At 39.7% G+C, this 24747-nt stretch overlaps 3 protein-coding genes across 4 annotated transcripts; all 3 read right to left on the bottom strand.

The window, feature by feature from the left end:
• Positions 1 to 1042: 1042 nt before the first annotated feature.
• On the bottom strand, positions 1043 to 7836 carry caap1 (caspase activity and apoptosis inhibitor 1). Of its 2 annotated transcripts, none has more exons than XM_026216045.1 (6): positions 7676 to 7836; positions 7302 to 7454; positions 6887 to 6971; positions 6721 to 6769; positions 6585 to 6649; positions 1043 to 1525 (listed from the first exon to the last, which is right to left on the bottom strand). In XM_026216045.1, the coding sequence occupies exons 1-6, from the start codon at positions 7781 to 7783 to the stop codon at positions 1146 to 1148; spliced, it is 840 nt and encodes a 279-aa protein (XP_026071830.1). In that variant the 5' UTR covers positions 7784 to 7836; the 3' UTR covers positions 1043 to 1145. The 2 variants fall into 2 exon arrangements, with proteins under 2 accessions (XP_026071830.1, XP_026071829.1); XM_026216044.1 differs by having other exon boundaries at positions 7664 to 7829.
• Positions 7837 to 19846: 12010 nt separating this feature from the next.
• On the bottom strand, positions 19847 to 20955 carry LOC113051884 (histone H2B). Its single transcript, XM_026216050.1, has one exon. It carries the CDS (start codon positions 20786 to 20788, stop codon positions 20354 to 20356), a length of 435 nt encoding a protein of 144 aa, XP_026071835.1. The 5' UTR covers positions 20789 to 20955; the 3' UTR covers positions 19847 to 20353.
• A 139-nt stretch (positions 20956 to 21094) lies between these two features.
• LOC113052403 (histone H4-like) lies at positions 21095 to 23307 on the bottom strand. Its single transcript, XM_026216849.1, has 2 exons — positions 23300 to 23307; positions 21095 to 21965 (listed from the first exon to the last, which is right to left on the bottom strand). The coding sequence occupies exons 1-2, from the start codon at positions 23305 to 23307 to the stop codon at positions 21587 to 21589; spliced, it is 387 nt and encodes a 128-aa protein (XP_026072634.1). The 3' UTR covers positions 21095 to 21586.
• Between the last annotated feature and the right edge of the window lie 1440 nt (positions 23308 to 24747).

Below are 24747 nucleotides of genomic sequence, written 5' to 3'. Positions count from 1 at the left end.
TCAATAACACTATAATAATAATAATAAAAAAAAGATTCAATACACACTGCACATACAATAGAAATTAATGTGTGTAATATGAACACTGCGATATAAAATTCTGCCTGAACGATTTGATTAGAAATCAGACAACAGTGGCCTCAGCACATGGGAGTTAACTTTTTTAATAATTTGCTCACAAAGTTACACAAAGTGTCTTCAAGATGGTTCGATGGCTTTTTTGATGTGTTTTCTAATCAAACCTGAAAATATGTAAGGTGAAGTCTGCAATCAAACCTACTTGCATCTGCAAATAATAATCTGTGCTGTTATTTAGTGAGATCAAACAGTTTAAAAGTAGTTATGACAATTTGAGGCTGAGTGTCAGCGGTGAGTGTGTTTGTGGGTCAGCGGTGAGTGTGTTTGTGTGTCAGCTGTGAGTGTGTTTGTGTGTCAGCTGTGAGTGTGTTTGTGTGTCAGCTGTGAGTGTGTTTGTGGGTCAGCGGTGAGTGTGTTTGTGGGTCAGCGGTGAGTGTGTTTGTGGGTCAGCGGTGAGTGTGTTTGTGGGTCAGCGGTGAGTGTGTTTGTGGGTCAGCTGTGAGTGTGTTTGTGGGTCAGCGGTGAGTGTGTTTGTGGGTCAGCGGTGAGTGTGTTTGTGGGTCAGCGGTGAGTGTGTTTGTGGGTCAGCGGTGAGTGTGTTTGTGGGTCAGCGGTGAGTGTGTTTGTGGGTCAGCGGTGAGTGTGTTTGTGGGTCAGCGGTGAGTGTGTTTGTGGGTCAGCGGTGAGTGTGTTTGTGGGTCAGCGGTGAGTGTGTTTGTGGGTCAGCGGTGAGTGTGTTTGTGGGTCAGCGGTGAGTGTGTTTGTGGGTCAGCGGTGAGTGTGTTTGTGGGTCAGCTGTGAGTGTGTTTGTGGGTCAGCGGTGAGTGTGTTTGTGGGTCAGCGGTGAGTGTGTTTGTGGGTCAGCGGTGAGTGTGTTTGTGGGTCAGCGGTGAGTGTGTTTGTGGGTCAGCGGTGAGTGTGTTTGTGGGTCAGCTGTGAGTGTGTTTGTGGGTCAGCGGTGAGTGTGTTTGTGGGTCAGCGGTGAGTGTGTTTGTGGGTCAGCGGTGAGTGTGTTTGTGGGTCAGCGGTGAGTGTGTTTGTGTGTCAGCTGTGAGTGTGTTTGTGGGTCAGCTGTGAGTGTGTTTGTGGGTCTCGCTGGCTTTCATGAGTGCTTTAATGGCTCTGGCTCTCATCTCCAGCTCTAGTAACTCCAGCTGCTGAGTCGACGGCTGCTTCACTGCAGCTGCTGGAACCCTTTCTTCAACCAATGGTTTTTCAGGTGATGCTTCCCTCAGATCTTCAGGCTCAGAGCCAGACATCGGAGCCAGAATTTCACTCACGCTTCTGTCGATGTCTTGCTGAAGCTCCACTTTGGGCTCGGCGCTGGGAGCTAGAGCTTCATCTCTCGCCGATTCTTCAGCTTTCATCACTTTATGACCCTCAATGTCACTGTCGTCAATCTCTGCGTTGATGCTGAGAACGTCACTGTCTTCTCCAGAACCTGCGCCTGACAAACACACACACACAGAGAAAGAGAGTAAGACACACTCCAACACAGACTAACACACACACACACACACACACACACACACACACACAGAGAAAGACACGCACACACACGTCTGGTCAGCTATCCTTGTGGGGACTCTACATAGGCGTAATGGTTTTTATACTGTACGGACCGTATTTTCTATCACCCTACACCAACCCTACCCCTAAACCTAACCCTCACAGGAAACGTTCTATATTTTTAGATTTTCAAGAAACTTCATTCTGTGTAATTTATTAGCTTGTTTACCCGTGGGGACCTCACACAGAGAGACAGACACACCCGCACACACAGAGAGACAGAGACACCCGCACGCACACAGAGAGACAGAGACACCCGCACGCACACAGAGAGAGACAGAGACACCCGCACACACAGAGAGACAGAGACACCCGCACGCACAGAGAGACAGAGACACCCGCACGCACAGAGAGACAGAGACACCCGCACGCACAGAGAGACAGAGACACCCGCACACACAGAGAGACAGAGACGCACCCGCACACACAGAGAGACAGAGACGCACCCGCACACACAGAGAGACAGAGACGCACCCGCACACACACAGAGCGACAGAGACACCCGCACACACAGAGCGACAGAGACGCACCCGCACACACAGAGAGACAGAGACACCCGCACACACAGAGACAGAGACACCCGCACACACAGAGCGACAGAGACACCCGCGCACACACACAGTGACAGAGACACCCGCACACACAGAGAGAAAGAGACACACCCGCACACACAGAGACAGAGACACCCGCACGCACAGAGCGACAGACACCCGCACGCACAGAGAGACAGAGACACCCGCACGCACAGAGAGACAGAGACACCCGCACGCACAGAGAGACAGAGACACCCGCACACACAGAGAGACAGAGACGCACCCGCACACACAGAGAGACAGAGACACACCCGCACACACAGAGACAGAAACACCCGCACGCACAGAGAGACAGAGACACCCGCACGCACAGAGCGACAGACACCCGCACGCACAGAGAGACAGAGACACCCGCACGCACAGAGAGACAGAGACACCCGCACGCACAGAGAGACAGAGACACCCGCACACACAGAGCGACAGAGACGCACCCGCACACACAGAGAGACAGAGACACACCCGCACACACAGAGACAGAAACACCCGCACGCACAGAGAGACAGAGACACCCGCACGCACAGAGCGACAGACACCCGCACGCACAGAGAGACAGAGACACCCGCACACACAGAGACAGAGACACTCGCACACACAGAGAGACAGAGACACCCGCACACACAGAGCGACAGAGACACCCGCACGCACAGAGCGACAGAGACACCCGCACGCACAGAGAGACAGAGACACCAGCACGCACAGAGAGACAGAGACACCAGCACGCACAGAGAGACAGAGACACCCGCACGCACAGAGAGACAGAGACACCCGCACGCACAGAGAGACAGAGACACCAGCACACACAGAGAGACAGAGACACCCGCACACACAGAGAGACAGAGACACCCGCACACACAGAGAGACGGAGACACCCGCACGCACAGAGAGACAGAGACACCCGCACACACAGAGCGAAAGAGACACCCGCACGCACAGAGAGACAGAGACACCCGCACACACAGAGAGACAGAGACACCCGCACACACAGAGACAGAGACACCCGCACACACAGAGACAGAAACACCCGCACACACAGAGAGACAGAGACACACCCGCACGCACAGAGAGACAGAGACACCCGCACGCACAGAGAGACAGAGACACCCGCACGCACAGAGAGACAGAGACACCCGCACACACAGAGAGACAGAGACACACCCGCACACACAGAGAGACAGAGACACCCGCACGCACAGAGCGACAGACACCCGCACGCACAGAGAGACAGAGACACCCGCACGCACAGAGAGACAGAGACACACCCAGACACAGAGAGACAGAGACATGGAATCACCAATTATACTTTAAAACATACTGATAAACTAACATTAAGTATACTGACTATCCCTCATTGACACATTGACTGTCACACTAACTGTTGCCTCTTGTACATTCCTGTATATCTTAATATTTCAAAAACTACCATTTACTTTCATGCACATTATTTTGCGTTCTATATTTAATTCTACAATATAAGAAAGGTTTTGAGTCTAGATTTTAATGTGACTAGTGTTTTAGCACATCTGATCTCTTCTGGAAGCTGATTCCAACTGCGGGCAGCATAATAACTAAAGGAGGACTCCCCTTGTATTGTGTGAACCCTTGGTATTTCTAACTGACTCGGTCCTAGTGATCTAAGTGCTCTGTTAGGTTTATATTCAGTGAACATACCTGCAATATATTTCGGTCCTAGTTCATTTAGTGACTTTATATACACGAGTAAAAGTACTTTAAAATCAATCCTAAATGTAATTGGAAGCCAGTGTAAGGACCTGAGGACTGGTGTGATATGCTCAGATTTTCTGGTTCTAGTCAGAATTTCTCAATAGAACCATCTGTGTCTGTCTGTCTCTCTGTATATATGTGTGTGTGTGTGTGTGTGTGTGTGTGCAGGGCTGCCCTGCACACACACACACACACACACACATATATATACAGAGAGACAGACAGACAGACAGACACACAGACACACACACACACACACACATACACATGTTTGTTTTTGTGTAAAGTGTGTTCATTCCATAGGCGTAATGGTTTTTATACTGTAGAAACTGTATATTCTATCGCCCTTCACCAACCCTACACCTAACCCTCACAGGAAACTTTGTGCATTTTTACTTTCTCAAAAAAACTCATTCTGTATGATTTATAAGTGTTTTGAAAAATGGGGACATGGGTTATGTCCTCATAAGTGACCCTCTCCTTGTAATACCTGCGTCATACCCATGTCATTATACAGAGTTGTGTCCTGATATGTCACAAACACAAGAGCACACACACACACACACACACACACAGACAGACAGACAGACAGACAGACAGACAGAGACACACACTAGGGCTGTGCAATATGGACAAAAAAAAAAAACCTATCACAATTTTTTTATCAATTTTGTGAGTTCGATTAGGGCTGGGCGATATATCTAACGATATGATCATGCGCATCTAATCAGTAAAGCTGCTTCCGTGATCACTGCTAAAATCGCCATCACCTGCTTATAATTGGAGTGGCATTTCATAGACAGAGCCGTAGATCGATGACAAGCTACGCAAGATCAAGTTCATTATCGAAGGCGATTCATCTGGGAAAATGAACGCGATATTGCGTAGCTTGTCATCGATCTAAGGCTCTGTCTATGAAATGCCACTCCAATTATAAGCAGGTGATGGCGATTTTAGCAGATACAGAAATATGACATTTAAAAAAATTAGAATGGTACTTTGTCACTAGATGGCGGCATGCCACTGCCTTAATGAGTGAGTCGGTCAGTCATTTAATCAATGGAATCGTTTGAAATGGATGATTCATTCAGAAAAAAGTAAGCAACTGTTTTTATGAATGGGTCAGCGAATCATTTACTCAAGCAAAACAACAACATGCTTTGTTTGAAACCATTTCCTTTGCGAAATATGTCTTTTTTTATTATCTTGTTTATTGCATTGTTGCCCTGACACGGAAAGTCTGCCACAGACCGTGCTAACCAAACATTATAACCGCTCTGTGTGTGTGTGTGTGTGTGTGTGTCCTAAATCAGACACAATTTAAAACCGAAAAAGAAATATAATACTATGATTAAAATTTACAGATAGACTACCTGAAGCTGTTGTATCTTGGCGTTCAAGTGTTGGGTGGTTTTACTTCATTTTTTTTTTTTTTTTGAAGAAAAATTTTGAAATATCCATTTTAATTTTCAAATAAATTGGTTTGGTAAAATACTACACGCCAACAAACCGCCTGCCTCCAAAAGACCTCATTTCATTGGCTGGATCAATACAGACGCTCAACGATGGTTGGCCAGTTTACATGTCAGTCAGAACGAAGCACTAGACTCAGTGGGCAGTTTTCGTCGGGTGTGAATGACAACGCGTAAATTGACAGACACTGTAGACGTGAGAGTCGAGAGATATTTATTTATTTAATTAAATTCTAATATAAATTACTTTATATTTTACACTTTATTTTTTATTCATTGATGGCATGGTGGTAATAAAAACATTCGGGGCTTTACTGAAAACATTCGGGGCTCAAGCCCCCTTAGCCCACCCCTAACGCCGCCCCTGATTTCAACACACACAGACATGCTTTACAGTCATAAATGCATTCAGTATAAATGTGAAACATTTCCAAAACAAAACCAATGAGAGCTTTATCAAAAAGTTGTAACATGTCTCTAGAACAGACATAAGTCAAAATAATCACTAAGTAAAGATGTCAAACAAAATGTCTAGACATATGGCAAAAAAATCATAAGAAAAAAAAAAAAAATAATAAAACCTGTGTTCAGGGATTTATTTATTTACTGTAGCGGTGCCTCAGGTGTTTTATGTTTTGCCCAATATATTTAATGCCCAAGGTTCACACGAAGCACATTATTGTAAGGCGAAAGCACATTAAAATCATGAATCTATCCGCTCGCATGCAGATTTTCTTTGCTCTGTTAACAAAACCATATGCGCATGCTCAGATCATATTAAATCTTTTTGCACCTTTCTATTTATAGCCTTTTCTGTTCTCATCTTTTACCGCAGTGTGAACGTCCTGATCCGTTAACATGGGCTCGAAAAGAAAAAGTCTACGCATCACAGACAGAGTGTGAATCTGGAGTTAGGCACATGCCCAGTCGCTCCACTGAGGCGCGCTGCATCCTGATTGGTTCAGATAACATACTGCTGGAGGTCTGGGCCAAGGAAAATCGTGCTATAAAGTGATTTGGAAATCGCTCAAATCGCGATTTTATTTGGATTTCGATTGATCGCACAGCCCTAACACACACGCACAGACAGAGACACACACTCAATCAAACACTCAGAAACAATAGTCCACATCTATAATGAGTCCTTTACCTTGCTTTTCTTCTGTTTCAGGATCTTCTCTCAGAGACGAAGTGGAGTCCACGTTACTGTCCTGCCTGTGAATGCCAATCAGTACGTCATCGAAACTTCAATATTATGTTTAATATTTCTGAGAGTTTTGACTCACTGGCTGTCAGCGCAGTTCTTCTCTTCAGGTGCAGCTGATAACTCTTTACCTGAACAAAGAAAACCATAAAGCATTCATCAAACACAACGTAGAGCCAGCAGTGAGAAGAACGAGCAGCTTTGGATCTGTGTGTTCAGATGAAAGTGGAGCTGAATTAGAGGTTTACCCTCCAGAATCTCCAGCAGATGAACGTCAGAGAGCTGCTGCAGCTGATCCCAGCACAGCTTCTTGATCTCACTGAACGAAGAGTCCTGCGGGAAACAAGAAGGGTTCGGGACTCTGTGTTCACATAATGAGCTCTGCTGGACATCAAGAGGCACATTCTCACTCTGAACCCTAACAAACGGCTCCACTGTCACTTTCTGTTGAAACAGTCTGTTGAACTTAATTGTGTAAATCTTCTACTTGTCTGCTGCTTTGTGTGTACTGTTACTCTGTTACTTATTAGTTACTCAGACAACACTGCTGCTGACACTGAGATGAACAGGATACTAATGACAGATAATGATAGTCCTCCCTACATCCCGCATAAATCATCTCTCAAGAGCAATGTGGGTGACTTAGGATCAAAATAAAGGCACCTTGAGTTGATCCGGGAGCATCTTCAGGAGTTTCTTCTCTCCTAGCACATGAAAACACTGCTCCAGCATCTCCTCGCGGTCCTGCATGTAGGAGCTGATGGGTCTGAAGATCTTGTTCAGGTCCAGTCCTCCCTCCTCCAGGTCACTGGGCTCCTGACACACACACACACACACACACACACACACACACACACACACACACACACACACACACACACACACACACACATTTATAGCTGTGGGAGATTTCGCTGAAAGTCTGGTGAATATTAGAAGTCAAGAGAACTCGAGCTGCATCTTCGTTAATCAGCGTGTTTTGATTGGTTATTATTATAATCCACGGAGTCATAAACGCGTCTCACCGTGTCTCTCACCTCGGTGCTGGATCCAGTGTTCCTCCTCTTCGTCTCTCCATCACTCTGCTCTCGGTCACAGTGTCCTCGTTTCTTTTCTTTACCTCTTTTCTTTCCCTCCTGCATCATTCCACTGCAGTAGCGCCGTCGCACCTCAATGACGTCAAACAATACCCTGTCCAATCAGAGAAGCCGAGACAACGCGGCTTGATTTTTTTTTTTTTTTTTTTTTTTTTTTTTTTTTTTTTTTTACTGTCTATGACTTTTATAGATAAAAATAAAATAAAATAAACAACTAATAATACTAATAATTAAATTGGTGTACTTACACTTACAGGAATGTAAGTGTCTAAATAATATGCACAGTTACAATGAATGATAAACGTGTTTAAACAATGCGGATGGAACCGAATGTATGGATGTAGTATCGTGGAGTAACCACAACGTGTCGTTGTTGTGTTATAAGTGTCGTGTTCTTATCATGAAGTTTGTGAGAGTAACGGAAGCCTTGATAGCGGCTGTGCAGTTTCTGAAGATAGAAGTAAAGATTGACTTCAACTCATTTATGTAGTAGACTATTCTTTGTGACGATACTACAATTAAGAGGACTTTTAAAATGACCACAGCATTTACAACGACCTTGAAATAAGAGCGTGTGGTTTATCTGATAATCAGATGCGATCTGGCGCTGTTTCTATCCGAATCATTCGCTGATGGAGAGGAAAAGATAAATAGCTACTATAGCATTTTATTTTGTGAAAATGAGATAAAGAAGCGTTCACACTGAAAGAGAAGTGATCTCGCTCTCATAGACGTGCAAGGCTTTATCTGCAGCTGGGTCATTCTACAGAAATGTCAATTTTTCTGTCCCTAGCCTTTACAGAAATATTACACTTGAAAAACACATTAGGTTTACAATTTTTTTATATTTAAAAATGAAACAATATGTAATTTGAACAATTACACTTTCTTGAGCCATCAATGTGGCAATATTTGATTTTTATTAATTAATTAGAATTCCAAGCACCACAGAAGTGCTCGTCCCCACAGTCATGTACAGAGGGAAAATGTTTTCTTCCATTTAAAATACAACCATGTGTCCATAACTATAAAATATATGATGTAAATTACATTAAAAAACAAAATGCTAAATAAATATTATAAAATATATAATGAAAGTAGTGGTCCCCTGGAGTTGTGTCACTGGTGTTACCGTTTAACAAAAAAGCTCTTATTGTGAAATAACAATCACGCTGATGACATCACTCGACTTTCTTCTTCCAATTTTCTGGAGATCTATGAAGAGAAGCCCATGGTAAGTCCACTGTCTCTTTTCAATTATCAGAAATCTTCTCATTTATCTCATGATTTCATATGAAGCTTTTAGTTGAAGTCACTGGTATGACCTCTTTTATTGTTTGGGCATTGTAAAAAACTAGAATACAAATGGATTAAACTACTTAATTTAGTGAGTACACCATGATTGACAACATGTGGTTTGATACCTTGCAGCAGCCATTTTGTAAAATGCAGTTTTCATGAAAATTGTCACTGGTGTTACTGTCACTGGTGTCACCTTCCTTATGGGTAACACCAGTGAAGATCAGTAACACCAGTGACTCCCTTTTATAGATAAACTTTGTTCAAAGCTATTAATTTAGTTATTTTGCATAAAATAGCACTAAAATTGTGATTCTAACTTTTCTTCGTCATTGTTAATCCTCCTTTGGTCATGTATTTCTAAATTGAGGGTATGGCTAAACTAAGCGCAGCTGAGAAACAGCGACTATACAGAAAGCGTAGATGCTGATCCTGAACGCAGAGAATAGTATTTGCAGAAAAGGAAACAGAGCTATGTCCGTGACATTGTCACACAAAAAAGAAAGAGAGTAAGTGATTTGAGTGAAAGGGAGAAGAGATATGAGCGAAAGGCATGGAGGGCCCGTCAGCAAAGATGCAGGCAAAGAGTCAGAGCAGGAGCATTGACCCCCCCCCCCAACCCCCCCCCCCCCCATCATCACCAGATAGATCACCCAGCATTTCAAGGTACAAACTGAACTGTTACAAATACAGAAATAAATGGTGAAAGAGATATAAAAGTGCATAGCATTCAGTACCTCCACATACACACTCACACTCACTCACAAACACACTCTCTCTCTCTCACACACACACACACTCTCGCACACACACTCATACTCACTCTCTCACACACACACACACACGCACACACACGTTTGTTTTTGTGTAAAGTGTGTTCATCCCATAGGTGTAATGGTTTTTATTCTGTACAAACTGTATATTCTATCATCCTTCACCAACCCTACCCCTAACCCTAAACCTCACAGGAAACTTTGTGCATTTTTCATTTCTCAAAAAATCTCATTCTGTATGATTTATATGCATTTTGAAAAATAGGGACAAGGGTTATGTCCTCATAAGTCACCCTCTCCTTGTAATATCTGTGTCATACCCATGTCATTATACAGAGTTGTGTCCTGATATGATACAGAAACAAGAGCACTCTCTCTCGCTCACTCTCACACACACACACTCTCTCTATCTCTCACACACACACTCAAGCTAGGGTTAAATGAGTGAGAACTTTTTTTCAAGAAAATATTTTGCTTTACAGACAACTACAACGAGGGAGGAGACAACGTAGGAGAGATGCACAAAGGAAACAAAGGGAAATAAAGAAACTGAAAGACAAGATCATCGGTTAGAAACAAAGATATGAAATGGTGAAGAAATGAAGTTAAAATGTTAAGTTAAAATGTTGTCTATGATATTTTTCTAACTCTGATTTCAGTTCTTATGAAATGAGTCATTTGTATATGTTATGTATGTCACTGGTGATTTGTTGTGTCACTGGTGTTACTGTTTTTTTTTCTTTCACATTAAATAAAATCTGTCATATGTGGCATAATGATCATTTTGAATTCATTGAATTCTGCTGCACTTAAGAGTTAAGCTTTAAATGATTGTATTATTGCTTGTTTAAAACCTTTTTTTCAAATATTTTCATTGTTATAGCAAATACATGGTTGTGCAATTGAACTAACATCATTCAGTCACACTTTTAACAAACCTGATTAAAATAAATAAAACATAATCACCGTATTACTTAGATCATCATTAATTTTCTGTACCTCTGACTGCATGTGCTGAAAAAAAAATTAAAAAAAAATATTTCATAAACACCTTTAATATCGCTAAAGAAGTAAGGTAACACCAGTGACAAAAAAAATGGTGTATGCGGTCTTTAAATACATGCACACAAAAAATAAAAAATCATTAAGCTGTAATTTATGTGTACTCATAAAGTCAAAGGGTAATCTAATAATGTGGTCTAAGTTTAAATGTTAGAAAAAGAAATCAATTTTAAGAGATCTTGCCATACCAAATGTGGACGTTTCTGTAGAATGACCCAGCTAAACTGAATAAAAGCAGAGTGAACTGATGAAACGCTAAAAAAAAAAAAAAAACTTTTTATGAATGATGCAGTGCTAATTGACATATAATTTATATTTATATTATATATTTTCTACCTTATTCTGTGCAGAATAATTTAATTAATAAGCATATATAAAACAATCATACAATTGCCATTAGGAGAAAAAATATTGATTACAAATGATTGATTATTGTCCTGCAGTGTATTTGATTTCTTACAGTAAATTTAAAACAATAATACAGAAGAGACTTCCTTGTTAAAAAATTAAAATCGTAATAATAATTATGATAATACCTAGGCTATAGACGGTTTCATCGGGCGCACGTGCCTGGACCTAAGTTAACTTCCGGTCTGTGTTATATCGGTCTGGCTGTTAAAGGCAAGGTGATGAGTAAACTGAAGTTGGGCTCAGGTGGTTGTGCTGCGGGATGTGTTTCCCATACATTTATTTATTTTTGGAGAGATCGCCACAATTTTAAAACTGATCGATTTTCAAAAAGGCTTCGTTAAATAAACACGAGTAAAGTAACATTACGTAACGTACTGCACGTTTAATAATAATAATAATTCCTTACATTTATGTTTAAATATCAAAACGAGGCACAGTTGTTTTTATATCGCTGTATTTCTGAAGGAGGGCTTGCTGTTATATGCCTGATAGCAGCGTGTGAGCGTAGCTCTGCTTTGTTTACAGCTGTTACTGGGGAAACCTCTATTTCTCGCGCTTTATGTCTATGCTTTGAAACATCTCCTGCTGGCAAATAATGAATTGCATTTTCATTAAGTCCGCCTGATCCACGCAGCAAACATATTTTGTTTGTTATCAAAAAATATCTACTCTAGAGGGACTTGACTGTTGTTATTGATTCTATTTGGAGTCTACCGGAAGTTAAGTTAGGTCCACAAAAGTGCTCACGCGCATTAACGTTTGTTTATGTTGATGCCGTTGAAACCGTCTATATACATACAATTATTGAATTTGACATTTTTGTCACTGAAATGATGGCTATGCCCCTGTTAGCTTATACATAATCTAATAAAGCTCTCTTTTTTTTCGAAAATTGGCTTACATACAGTTTTAGTATGGCATGTCACGTCATAGCATCATTAAAGGAGCATCTAACAATAGACAAAAGGTTTTTATGGTTCTCTGATCAAAGGCCGCTGTGTAATTTGCCCCTGAGTAATCATTTAAATAATTTAGGGGATTCATTTTAATAATCCTGTGAATTCATTTATAGAGTTCAGAATTCAATCGTTATAATCAAATCGAATCAAATTGAATTGTTATAAATGTGTAAACATCATTCATGAATCAAAAACCTATGAATCGTGAATCGAAACGCTGCCTACACTGTCAGTAATAGGGGTACAGTTGGAGTCCATTTCTGTCCCCCTAAACTAGGTACAATCTAAACTAACGTACCCCATAGGGTTATTATTGGACCTCAAGGTACATTGTTAATGTTCCCAAGCATTAAAAGCATTAAAACATTATGGTAGATAAATAACCTACCACTATATTTGAGTGGCCTTGAAATAAAGGAAATGAAAGTATTGTAAGTTTGCTGATATTAAATAATTATAATAAAATTATCCAGCTGATTAAATTATGATATTCTTTTGATTATGTAAATGAAAAACAACACACATAAACACACAAATGGCTGATTCTCACTGTTATAGTGCATTTAATCAGAAATAAGTGTGCTTGCATAGCCTGAGTACATTATCCTCCATTTACTGGGAACGGGGACTGACAGCTCACTACTTTTGATTGGTGGAAAGATTTGTCAAATATGTAGAGCCAGCCCTGATTGGCTACTTGAATCTCAGTTTAAAATAACTCCAGTTCGCAGTTGTATGTCCTCTGCTTGTGGATTATGAAGTGGATGAAACGTGGAATGTTAACATTTTTTTTTTCTTGGCTGGTCAGGCCATGCTTTAATATTAATATTATAATTGCAGTTTTATTCAGAACTTTGGACTGTGAAGGGTCAGTTAGTTTTTTCCATAGAGTTTTTTTCTGACTAACAACCAGGCCACTATCTAAGTGAACGTGGAGAGAGCCACAACTGAATTTTCATTGATCATCGGGACAAACATTGCATGTAGAATCAGCAATAAAATATGAATAATATTACAGAGCACATGGCATCCTGTGAAAGCTCAGGTGAGTCTCTTGCATCAGGGTTATCAGTCTCATCTTTGGTCAGTTAGTTAGCTGGTTAGAAAGACACGGGATCTTAGCTTTTGGTCTCAAGTCTACGTTATTCGTGACCCACTGATGTATTAGCACCGTCTCAGTCGCACACAATCACACACAATATAGAAAAATCTAATTTTTAACACCACACATCTCCACTTAAAGGAATACTTCACACATTTAAATATTTAATTACTTTTAAGTGATATGTAAAGTGGTAATGAGGCTGATCACCTCATCCTTGTTGCTATGCTGAAGACTTGATTGGATGTTCCTATTGCTTTTTGTCTTCCACCATTGTTAAATTACTCTAGATTCACCAATTCTTGCTTAAATGCAGTCAAACTAGTTTTAACAGAAATTCATATCTGGTCTTGTGTGAAAGGAAAAGGAGTAAGTCTGAGTACATAAACACAATATTGGTGCACAATGACTAAAGCATGAACACCCAAAACAAAATCTAATATACTATTTATTGTGTAAAGAATGTAGATCATACATGTGCTTAGTAATCTAGTGTATTTACCCAATAACACAATGCTAAATATTGCTATTTTAACAACCCTATCAATGAACAACATCACAACAGCCTCACATGTGGCTTTGAATAGACTGATCTTGACAGCCTGTATACAACTATTCAGTTGACCGACTGAGACTGGAAAATGACCTTTGCAAGAAGAGCTCCAAACATTCTGGAAGTGGACCACATCCAGGTGTTTCGCAACTCACAGAACGTGTTTTACGTCCTGACGATGATGATGGAAATGCTGAGGAAGTCGATGAAGGTTTTGATCAGCCTAGGACACACACGGTCACTGAAAATCCTCCATGTATCGATGAGCTGTTAAATAATTTCAAAGAAAACCTTTTCAAGTTCATTCTGAAATGTAGAGAGAAAAATCACCTACCGTTGTCAGTTCAAGAAGAAATTGTTGATGTTCATTTCTTACTCTGTTTTTTTAAGGAGAACTATGACATAATTATTAAGCTTTTATAGCTTACCACCTGCTGAAAAGTGGATTTAATGTGTCACAAAGTCCAGAACTGAAAAGGGTTATACAGTCCAATGATTTTTTTTTGATGAGGCCTCAAAAGCTATTCGATGATAAAAGACCATTGTGAATCTAAGCTTAAAAGAGCTACGTGGAGGTTTTTACTTAAAAACATCTTTAAGATAGAGTTTTCATTTGTACACGTATTAGCCAACCATAATGTAAAAAAAAATAATGACACCTCGACTGTCCACCACGGTTGCTCTATCAACCTGTAGGCTCAATTGTGTGTGGAGGAGTCGGGCCCGAATTGGCGCGAAAATTCACAAAATGTGACGTCATGTGCGTTCTCGTCTACTTGGGCTTACAACCGTACAGCACGCCAGCCATTATAGTAAGCAGCGGCAATAGTGTTTTCAGATGGACTAGAAGCAACCAGCCTCCAGCAGCACAATTCAGACACCCACGGACACTTCTCGTAATAAAAAAAAAAACACGTATCTTGTAACGGAGGCACGTTACAACTCTATATTACACTGGCTGAGGCGGCCAAATATGGACAGGATTCCGGTAAGAGAATCAGGGTTGGAGAAGAGATTCTTCACAAAGATGCTTTTTATTTAACAGTCTTTGGGTTGTCATCTGCACTAGTCATTCTTTGGCACTGACATCTGTATTAATGGTCTAAAAGAATAATAAAGAAATATAATTATATTCTGATAATCATTTACACACTAACATGAAAATCAAACATATGCAAATAAACACTGATTAGACACTCAAGTCTGCATCATTAACATTAACAGCAGCCTAATCTATGCAAATAAACATGACATAGTTGTGCAATGGTGCGATATTAATGTAAACACAAGTCTGACGCAGAATAATAATACATCTGATGCTAATACAGATGTAGAGATAAACTCTACTCAGACAAACTCTGGTTCCTAGGACAGGCTTTCGTACGTATCTAGTGTGGCAAAAAGAGAGAGCAACCGGCGTCGGGCAAAGTCAAGAGTCAAGATCGGAGCAGCAATAGATTATTGGTGGGAGCTCCGGTCAGCGCTGGGTATAAAAACAGATCCCGAGTAGTAATTGTACTCAGAGCCGATCAGCCCTATACGCTCACTACGCAAGCTGCGTAGGGCCCCGCAAATTACTCAAGGCCCCGCCTCCTCCTCGTGTCATAGCGCGTCACGTCACCGTCAATTAATGTTTACAACATCCATGACAAAATGAGGCGAAACTATCCTTCTGGTCACGAAAAGAGAAAAAAAAAAAAAAAAAAAAAAAAAACCATAAAAGTGAACTGCGGGAACAACAATCAGGTAAACTTGTCTTCTCTCCTCTCTAAGTTTGAGGTCAGCAAAGTAAAGTTTATGTGCATTTCTGTTGTGTTTTTTTCGGTCTTGCTAACCTAGCTGGGCAGGCAGGCAGTGCATCTCTTGCATCACTTTGTGCCTGACAAAAGTGAGAGTAAAATATAATAATTTATTACGTTTGTTTTCGCTAAACGACAAAGTGCAACGGTGTTTGTTTACTGCAGCTCGGAAAATATAACCGCGTCGCGTGTGTTATCATGCGTTCATATGCGCATGCACGAATAGAAATGCGCATTTTTCAAGCAGAAATATATGTGGAGACCAGACAGACTGTACAATATATGGGCGTGAATGATGGCACTCCTCATCAAAAGTGCACATTATACATAGCCTACATACTTTTAAAACAAGACACTGATTATCTAGTCTCAGTCGATGTGTAGTTAAAAAAACTCTATAGGCCTACAACTGCACTGCACTAATTATGCAAAATGGAAAGCAATGTATTGATAATTTGACAGTGATTGACTTGATTTATAGGCTATATTGAATTTAAAATGTTGATTAGCTGGACATACTGGTCAATGTGTGGATGCACATCCCTCAGTTAATAATAACCATAAATCAAGAATTGCTTCACCATATATATATATATATATATATATATATATATATATATATATATATATATATATATATATATATATATATATATAAAAAAAAAAAAAAAAAAAAAAACCTTTAACATGCTATGGCAAGCCATTTAAGCTTTTATTCATTCACAGTTTATGCATTTTTGATATCAAGCATTACATTTTTTTACTATTTGCAATGTGAATTCTTGATTATTTTTACTAATAGTTAGTCAATAATAGCTAATACTAATAATATTAATACTAATAGCTAATAGTAATACTTAGTTACATTTTTATCTACCAATGTCTATTTTTGATATCAGGAATTACATGTTAACTTGTACAAAAGTTCATTCTTGATATCAAATAAATAATAATAAAGTAAATGACTGTTTAACTAACTATGTGATATTCTTCTCAGTTTCTTCTAGACAGTCCAAATAGACTGGTGTTGCCCATACTGATGCCGAAAATGCCCAGGCTGTAGAGAGAACCTAAGTTAATCCCAAAATTATAAAATAGTTATAATTTATTATTTTCTTCTTATTTATGTTTACGTTAATATTCACTTACTTAATAATATTCATTTGTTATCTTAATATTCTATAGGAAATACTCTATTCAATAAATATTGTTTATTTGAACCTCATTCTGTTCTATATTGTTGTTCTATATTGTCGACTGTTTTGTTTAAAGGAGGGAGGATTATATTGGGATCACTGAAGTGTCAGGTGTGACTGTGTGGCAATGGCAAATGGTTTACATAGCTCACGGCGTCACGGGTCAGTTAGAGGGCCCCTTAGCAGAATTTTGCTTAGGGTCCCAGGGAGGTCAGGATCGGTACTGAGTAGGAGTGTTAATCAGAGGAGAAGAGGAAACAGGTGCGGGAAGCCAAGCGCAAAGAGTAGCGCAATGAGGAGCAGCTGAAGGAGATTAACGAGAGAAGAAAGATTAGTGCAAAGTAGGAGAAGAGAAGAAAAAGCGTCAGAGAGGGGAGGGGAAAAAGGGGAAAGGGAACCAGGATCATGACATTATGATCATTTGGAGTATTTGACTGCCTGAATTTACATCTTAAAGCATGTTTGATCTAAATACATCTACACCTATAAATGAATGGAAGAATGAATGAATGAAGGTCATATCTTGATAGATTTGAACTCATTCAAGAGCTTAAGCTGGCATTTTGACTTTATGACCCATGTAAGACCACATTTTGTCAATGAGAGAAAACTAAAATCAAGAATATTATGAACAATGTATTTTGAGCTCTGAATGTGATGTTAGACTATGTAATATAAGACGGCCTTGCTCTCAGTTGTTGAAGCTCTAAGACTGGCAAGACCAGAATCCAAATCTTGGAGAGGTGAGGTGTCCAAGTCTCAACATCTAACTACTGGGGTGCCTCAGGGCTCGGTTCTTGGTCCACTAATCTTCTCTGTCTACATGGCATCATTAGGTTCTGTCATTCAGAAACATGGCTTTTCATATCACTGCTATGCTGATGACACTCAACTCTACCTCTCATTCCATCCTGATGATCTGACGGTAGCTATTCGCATCTCAGCTTGTCTAACTGACATTTCTTCCTGGTTGATGGATCATCACCTTCAACTCAACCTTGCCAAGACAGAACTGCTTGTGATTCCAGCAAACCCATCGTTTCATCACAATTTCACCATCAAGTTAGGCACATCAACCATAACTCCTTCAAAAACAGCTAGAAGTCTTGGAGTTATGATTGATGATCAGCTGACTTTCTCAGACCACATTGCTAAAACTGTCCGATCCTGCAGATTTGCTTTATTCAACATCAAGAAGATCAAGCCCTTTCTTTGGGAACATGCTGCACAACTTCTTGTTCAAGCTCTTGTTCTGTCCGGGCTGGACTATTGTAATGCCCTCTTGGCAGGTCTTCCAGCCAGTTCTATCAAACCTTTACAATTAATCCAGAACGCGGCAGCAAAAGTATGTGTTTGTGTGTGTGTGTGAAAAGATCTCTAACACTAGCTTGCTCTATTCTTTTTTGTATCCTATCTGTTTTCTTAAATTATTTAAAATCCCATGCTACGTGTACTGTGTTAACCTAACTGAGACTTGTTATAGCACTTATATATCATTGCTCTTTTTGTTGTTTTTGATTGCTTCCACTGTCCTCATCTGTAATTCACTTTGGATAAAGCGTCTGATAAATGAATAAATGTAAATGTAATGTAAATGTAATATTTAACTTAATATACATATATAATAATGTAAGAATCCCCAATAATGGGGCAAATATATGGTTTTCAGATCAACCCCCGACTGGGCCAATATCTTTAGGAAATGGTGAAGAAGGCAACATAAATGTTGATTTTGGTCATTCAGTCTGGTTCAGGCTCTGGTTCAACAGTGTTGACGTTTTTGTACAAAGTAAATTATTGCCTTTCATGATTGTTGATTATACAACATTATCACAGTTAGATCTTGGGTAAAATCCAATTTACTGCTCAATAGACAACAGGTACTCATGAACCACTATTACAAAACAATAAAAATAAACAAACAATATATATATATATATATATATATATATATATATATATATATATATATATATATATATATATATATATAATTACTTATTTTTTATTACAATCAATCATCATTGTAACCCTATTTCCTAACAAAATACATTAATAACCACAATAATGTATAATCACAAATGTCAAAAATGAGCAATTTTTGACTAGTTTTTATTTTATTTTTTATTTTTTTTTGTGATTTCAGCCAGCAGGAGCTAAATCAATGATTTCACTTGCTCATGAAAGACTGACATCTGTCATCTTTACTTTACAAAAGCACCTGGATCAAAAGTGCATATATCCACACAACTGACCAAAAGAAGCTGTGAATGTGCTCCAAAATGCTTCAGCGTTGGGTTGAACTTTCATCATGACGGCATCTAAAGCAGATTCCTGATTGATTGTTATTCACATGGCACTGAACAACTCTCCTCACAGACTAATCTGGAGACATCACAGCTAACTGTGCTGGCAGAAAAACACTGGTAACAAATGGAGGGAGACAAATACATGGACTAAGATATGTATATATATATATAGAGAGAGAGAGAGAGCAGGTTCTAACAGATAGTGTTGGTTTTTAGATCTTAATAGAACTGAACTGCATTTTGGTGAGTTTGACTCTTAACCTTAGGGTTTGTGGGTTCGAGTCTTGGGCCAGCAATACCACGACTGAGGTGTCCTTAAATATTGATGGGGTGGCAATAAGGGGGCAGGAATTTTTGAGGGGTGGCAACATATGGCAGACGTATATATACTGAATTTAGTCAGTTAACACAATTTGATGATGAATAGTAGATGTACACACTACAAAAAGGCACAGGCTGCGATATTCAAACTTAATCTCATGCAATCAACGTCTTGCATTTGAAACAGTTCATATAAGGCATGAGTGACCATTACCCCATAAGCACCACCACACTCACTAATGCATACAGTGTGCATCAACATAACTGAGAGCATTATGAATAAGTGTTAGCAACATGTCAATGTATTATAAGAAACACAAGACTTTAACAGCCAATGACATTTCCAGCTGGGGAGAAATACTGATTTTCTGTTGTTTAGTGTTACTCACCTTCTAACTCAACCAGTCAAGAGCTACATTTGACTTAGATGTTATATGAATAAGGTCCCTGAAGCATAGGTTATGTTAGCCAACAATAATAATAATAATAATAAAACATTAGTTATGTGCCTAAAACACATACAGTGCATTCAATGAATGAGAAGTTTGAGGTGTAAACTGATTGAACTGTATTTGATGTAAAAGTTTATTGTTTTGTTTGTGTTAACTTAAAAATATACGTAAACATTTTACCCTAATGTCGCTTTGAGTAAGAAAACAATTATATTCGAGCTGTGTGTTATCGCACTATACTTGCAGATTGAAAACACAAAGATCCAGGGACCTTATTAAACCATTCACACCGTGAGTTTTCCACACAACTCCCAAAAGCTCTTAGACCGAAAAGTTGTGTGGCTCTTAAAAGAGCCTTTGTGTGTGGAGCTGCAGCGGAGCTCTACTTGGAGCTGGTGTACTTGGTGACGGCCTTGGTGCCCTCGGACACGGCGTGTTTGGCCAGCTCCCCGGGCAGCAGCAGACGCACGGCGGTCTGGATCTCTCGGGAAGTGATGGTAGAGCGCTTGTTGTAGTGAGCGAGACGAGACGACTCACCGGCGATGCGCTCGAAGATGTCGTTGACGAAAGAGTTCATGATGCCCATCGCCTTCGAAGAGATCCCGGTGTCGGGATGAACCTGCTTCAGCACTTTGTACACGTAGATGGCGTAGCTCTCCTTCCTGGACTTTCTGCGCTTCTTTCCTCCTTTCGCGGCGCTCTTAGTGACGGCCTTCTTGGAGCCTTTCTTCGGCGCGGACTTCGCTGGTTCAGGCATGATGCTGCTGGAGATCAAAACCTCACGAGACAATGATGAGAGAGAGCGGGACTGAGGCATTTATTGAATGGTCTATGCTAAATACTAGAGAGACGGGGACGTTTCTGAGGGCGTATTTTCATTGGTCAAATCCCAAAAACTCGTGTTTAATTGGACAACTCGAAGAATAACGGCTGGAACCTGAGCCAATCACATGCGGCTAGATTATAAATCCGCCCAGCGCCCCATGTGTCAGACACCACCTCAGCGACTCAATTTCCTTTGTTTCAATTCGCCCTTTTTTATTTTATTCTGTACAGTGTAATGAGTCTCAAATATTACACAGGATCCATATCAAACTTTAATTCATAAAACATAGAATCCATCGAGAAAATTAAACATTTAAGATAGGACACTTTATGTTCCTCTGTTCCGCCAATTTCACTTTTGGGTTTGACTACCTTTGCACTTAAATGTTTTCTTTCGACTCGGAAGCAACTATTCAAAAAAAAAAAAAAAAAAAAAAAGCCAAACAAACGGAAACGTTTTCAATAACATAATTATACGAGCTCTGATTTTAGGAGTAAGAGTTTGCGTTTAAAATAATCTAAATGCCCATCATCTCAGAATACCGCCATAAAACTTGCTCTACATTTTATTAACTAGTTAACTCAAAACCGTATTTTTTACTTTGCACTTTTAACGAGAACACCAAAATAAGGGGGTTAGTTACAGAACTGTCATGTTCATTAATGCTTTTTTTTTCAAATTATTATTATTATTATTTTAGACAAACTAAAACATTACTTGAACTTCATCTCTTTAGCCGAGAGTGTGGGTGGCTCTTAAAAGAGCCGTTGGGTTTGTGGTTTTCGTCTTTTATCCTCCGAAGCCGTACAAGGTGCGTCCCTGTCGTTTGAGCGCGTACACAACGTCCATGGCGGTGACGGTCTTTCTCTTGGCGTGCTCGGTGTAGGTGACGGCGTCGCGGATCACGTTCTCCAGGAACACCTTCAGCACACCGCGGGTCTCCTCGTAGATCAGCCCGGAGATGCGCTTGACTCCGCCGCGGCGAGCTAGACGACGAATGGCGGGTTTGGTGATTCCCTGGATGTTATCGCGAAGCACTTTACGGTGACGCTTAGCGCCTCCTTTTCCGAGTCCTTTACCGCCTTTGCCTCTTCCAGACATGATGATGAATTTTCTTGTTTCAGTCGAACGACGAAAACGAATAAGAGACGAGTGCTGCAGGGAGGTACTTTACATCTGCTTACAGGACCTGACTGAAACCAGCGCGCGTCACATGACGCTCCCCTCTTCGCTGGTTAGAGCAGGAAACAATGAGGTTTAATCCAAACCCTGAACTAACGATGTCTGCCCTGTGTTTCATACTAAAATACATGTTTTAAAGCATTTATAAGATTATCTGAATCATGTAAAAAAAAATATATATATTTTTTGAGGTTTCGGCTTCAGGAGACCTTTGGGCCAAACAGGTCTTGTCGACCAAACCATATAAACAAAAATAAACAAGTACTTATATGGCTTTGCTTCACTTGATTGACAAGGTTACTCTTGAACTTCAAGAATCAATAATTTACTTGCATTTTTTAGACCTGCCAAAAGCTTTTGATACAGTCAATCATTACATTTTATTGGAAAGTTGTACAAATAAGGTTTTCTCAATTCTACATATAAAAGGTTGAAGAATTGCATTTTAGTAACAAGTTGTTACTACAGCAAAGCAAGTCTAAGCTGTGGGGTTGCTCAGGGCTACATACTTGGACCATTGCTATTTCGTATTTATGTAAATGACTTGTTGAATTTATAAATTATTTTTACTCCAGTAATGTTTGCTTACAACACAAACATCGTTCTCTCTCACTTTTAATTTGATTAAGAATGCACATGTTGGTGTAATTGTTTATGCTAACTGGTGTAAATTAAACAAATTAGGTTAAATTTTATTTATTTGTTATTTTTAATGGTATACAATTATTCCCCTAGGATTTATCAAAAGTTACTATTGAGTCTACTGAGGTGACTCAGATTTCAACCACTTAATTCTTGGGAGGTTTTGTTGATGAGACTGAGTTGGAGGGAACAAGTCGATTACGTCAGCAGCAAAATACATAAATCTACAGAATGGGGAGAGTTAGGCATCTTGTTACTAGTGTCTTCTTACACTTTACTATAGTTTAATTTATCAGTGTTTTTCAAATTGTAATATAGCTGCTACTCTTCAAAAAAAAAAAAAAAAAAAAAAACATTTTCTTTTTTAGGATTGCATCCCGATCAAATATACAGGTGCTGGTCATATAATTAGATTATCATCAAAAAGTTGATTTCACTAATTACATTCAAAAAGGGAAACTTGTATATTCCTTCATTACACATTTCTGGTAACAGCAAAACATTTTTTTTTTTTTTAATGGTTTCAGTTTTACATTTGGTTTATGAGTAGATTTATAATTATGCATAATTAACTATTATTACTATATTAAGTACATGTAACAACTACACCTTAAAATAAACAGTTACCAGTATTTTTACTTTGTTACTGTACTTCAGTCCATTTTCAGGTATATGTACCTTTCCATAGTACTGTGCAACTTTTACTTTATTACATTTCAAAGCATAACATCTTACTTTTTGCTATTTTATGTTTAATTATTACATATTGTTTCTATTATATCATGATGTGATGTTCGTGAAAAACGAATAGATTCACCAGTCATTTATTTCCATGAAACTGATTCAGTGAAACAGTCAAGAGTGTGTCTCCAATTAATAAAGAAGTCACTAAATTAGTCCTACCTGCACCAAAATGAGCCAATAACCAAGAGTAAAACAATCTCCAGAGCCAGGAAATCTGAAGCGGTAACATAAGTAAATCTCTAAGTAATAATGCCAGACTGAACTCTAACTCCAATCCTCTCAGAGCCCTCTCTCCTTCACCATTAATTGCACGGACTACATCTTTTTTGGAAGAATTCTATAGATTTTTAAAGAGTATCACAAGCATGATCAAAGGGATCATAATCATAATTTATTATACAAAGATCTTAGACAGATGACAGGCCATAATAATAGTGGGCATTTACACTCAAGTCCTGAAGGTCAATGGCCTTAAAATAGCACTGTGTAGCATATAAAAGAACTCAATAGGTAGTAGAGACTCCTTTTGCCTGAATGACTGCAGCAATGCGGCGTGGCATGGAGTCGATCAGTCTGTGGCACTGCTCAGGTGTTATGAGAGCCCAGGTTGCTCTGATAGTGGCCTTCAGGTCTTCTGCATTTTTGGGTCTGGTATACCACATCTTCCTCTTCACAATAACCCATAGATTTTCTATGGGGTTAAGGTCAGGCGGGTTTGCTGGCCAATTAAGAACAGGGATAGCATGGACCTTAAACCAGGTACTGGTAGCTTTGGCACTGTGTGTAGGTGCCAAGTCCTGTAGGAAAATGAAATGAAGTGCTCTAAAACTTCCTGGTATATGGCTGTGTTGACCTTTGTCCTCAGAAAACACAGTGGACCAACACCAGCAGATGACATGGCACCCCAAACCATCACTGACTGTGGAAACTTTACACTGGACCTCAAGCAACGTGGATTGTGTGCGTCTCCTCTCTTCCTCCAGTTTCTGGGACCCTGATCTCCAAAGGAAATGCAAAATTTATTTTCATCAGACAACATAACTTTGAACCTCTCAGCCACAGTACAGTCCTTTTTGTCTTTAGATGCTTCTGACGCTGTCTGTTGTTAAAGAGTGTCTTGACACAAGGAATGCGAAGCTGAAAACCTTGTCTTGCATACGTCTGTGTGTAGTGGTTCTTGAAGCACTGGCTCCAGCTGCAGTCCACTCTTTGTGAATCCCCCCCCCCATTTTTGAATGGATTTTGTTTCACAATCCTCTCCAGGGTGGGGTTATCCCTATTGCTTGTACTAGGTGTGGGCGGATCGATCTAAATATCGATAGTAACACTGGTATTGGTATCGGATCGATACAATTGTAATTGAATTGATATATTAATTCAAA

The sequence above is a fragment of the Carassius auratus genome, chromosome 32 (assembly GCF_003368295.1).
Source record: "Carassius auratus strain Wakin chromosome 32, ASM336829v1, whole genome shotgun sequence".
NCBI lineage: Eukaryota > Metazoa > Chordata > Actinopteri > Cypriniformes > Cyprinidae > Carassius > Carassius auratus.
This window is presented reverse-complemented; position numbering and strand designations above follow the sequence as displayed.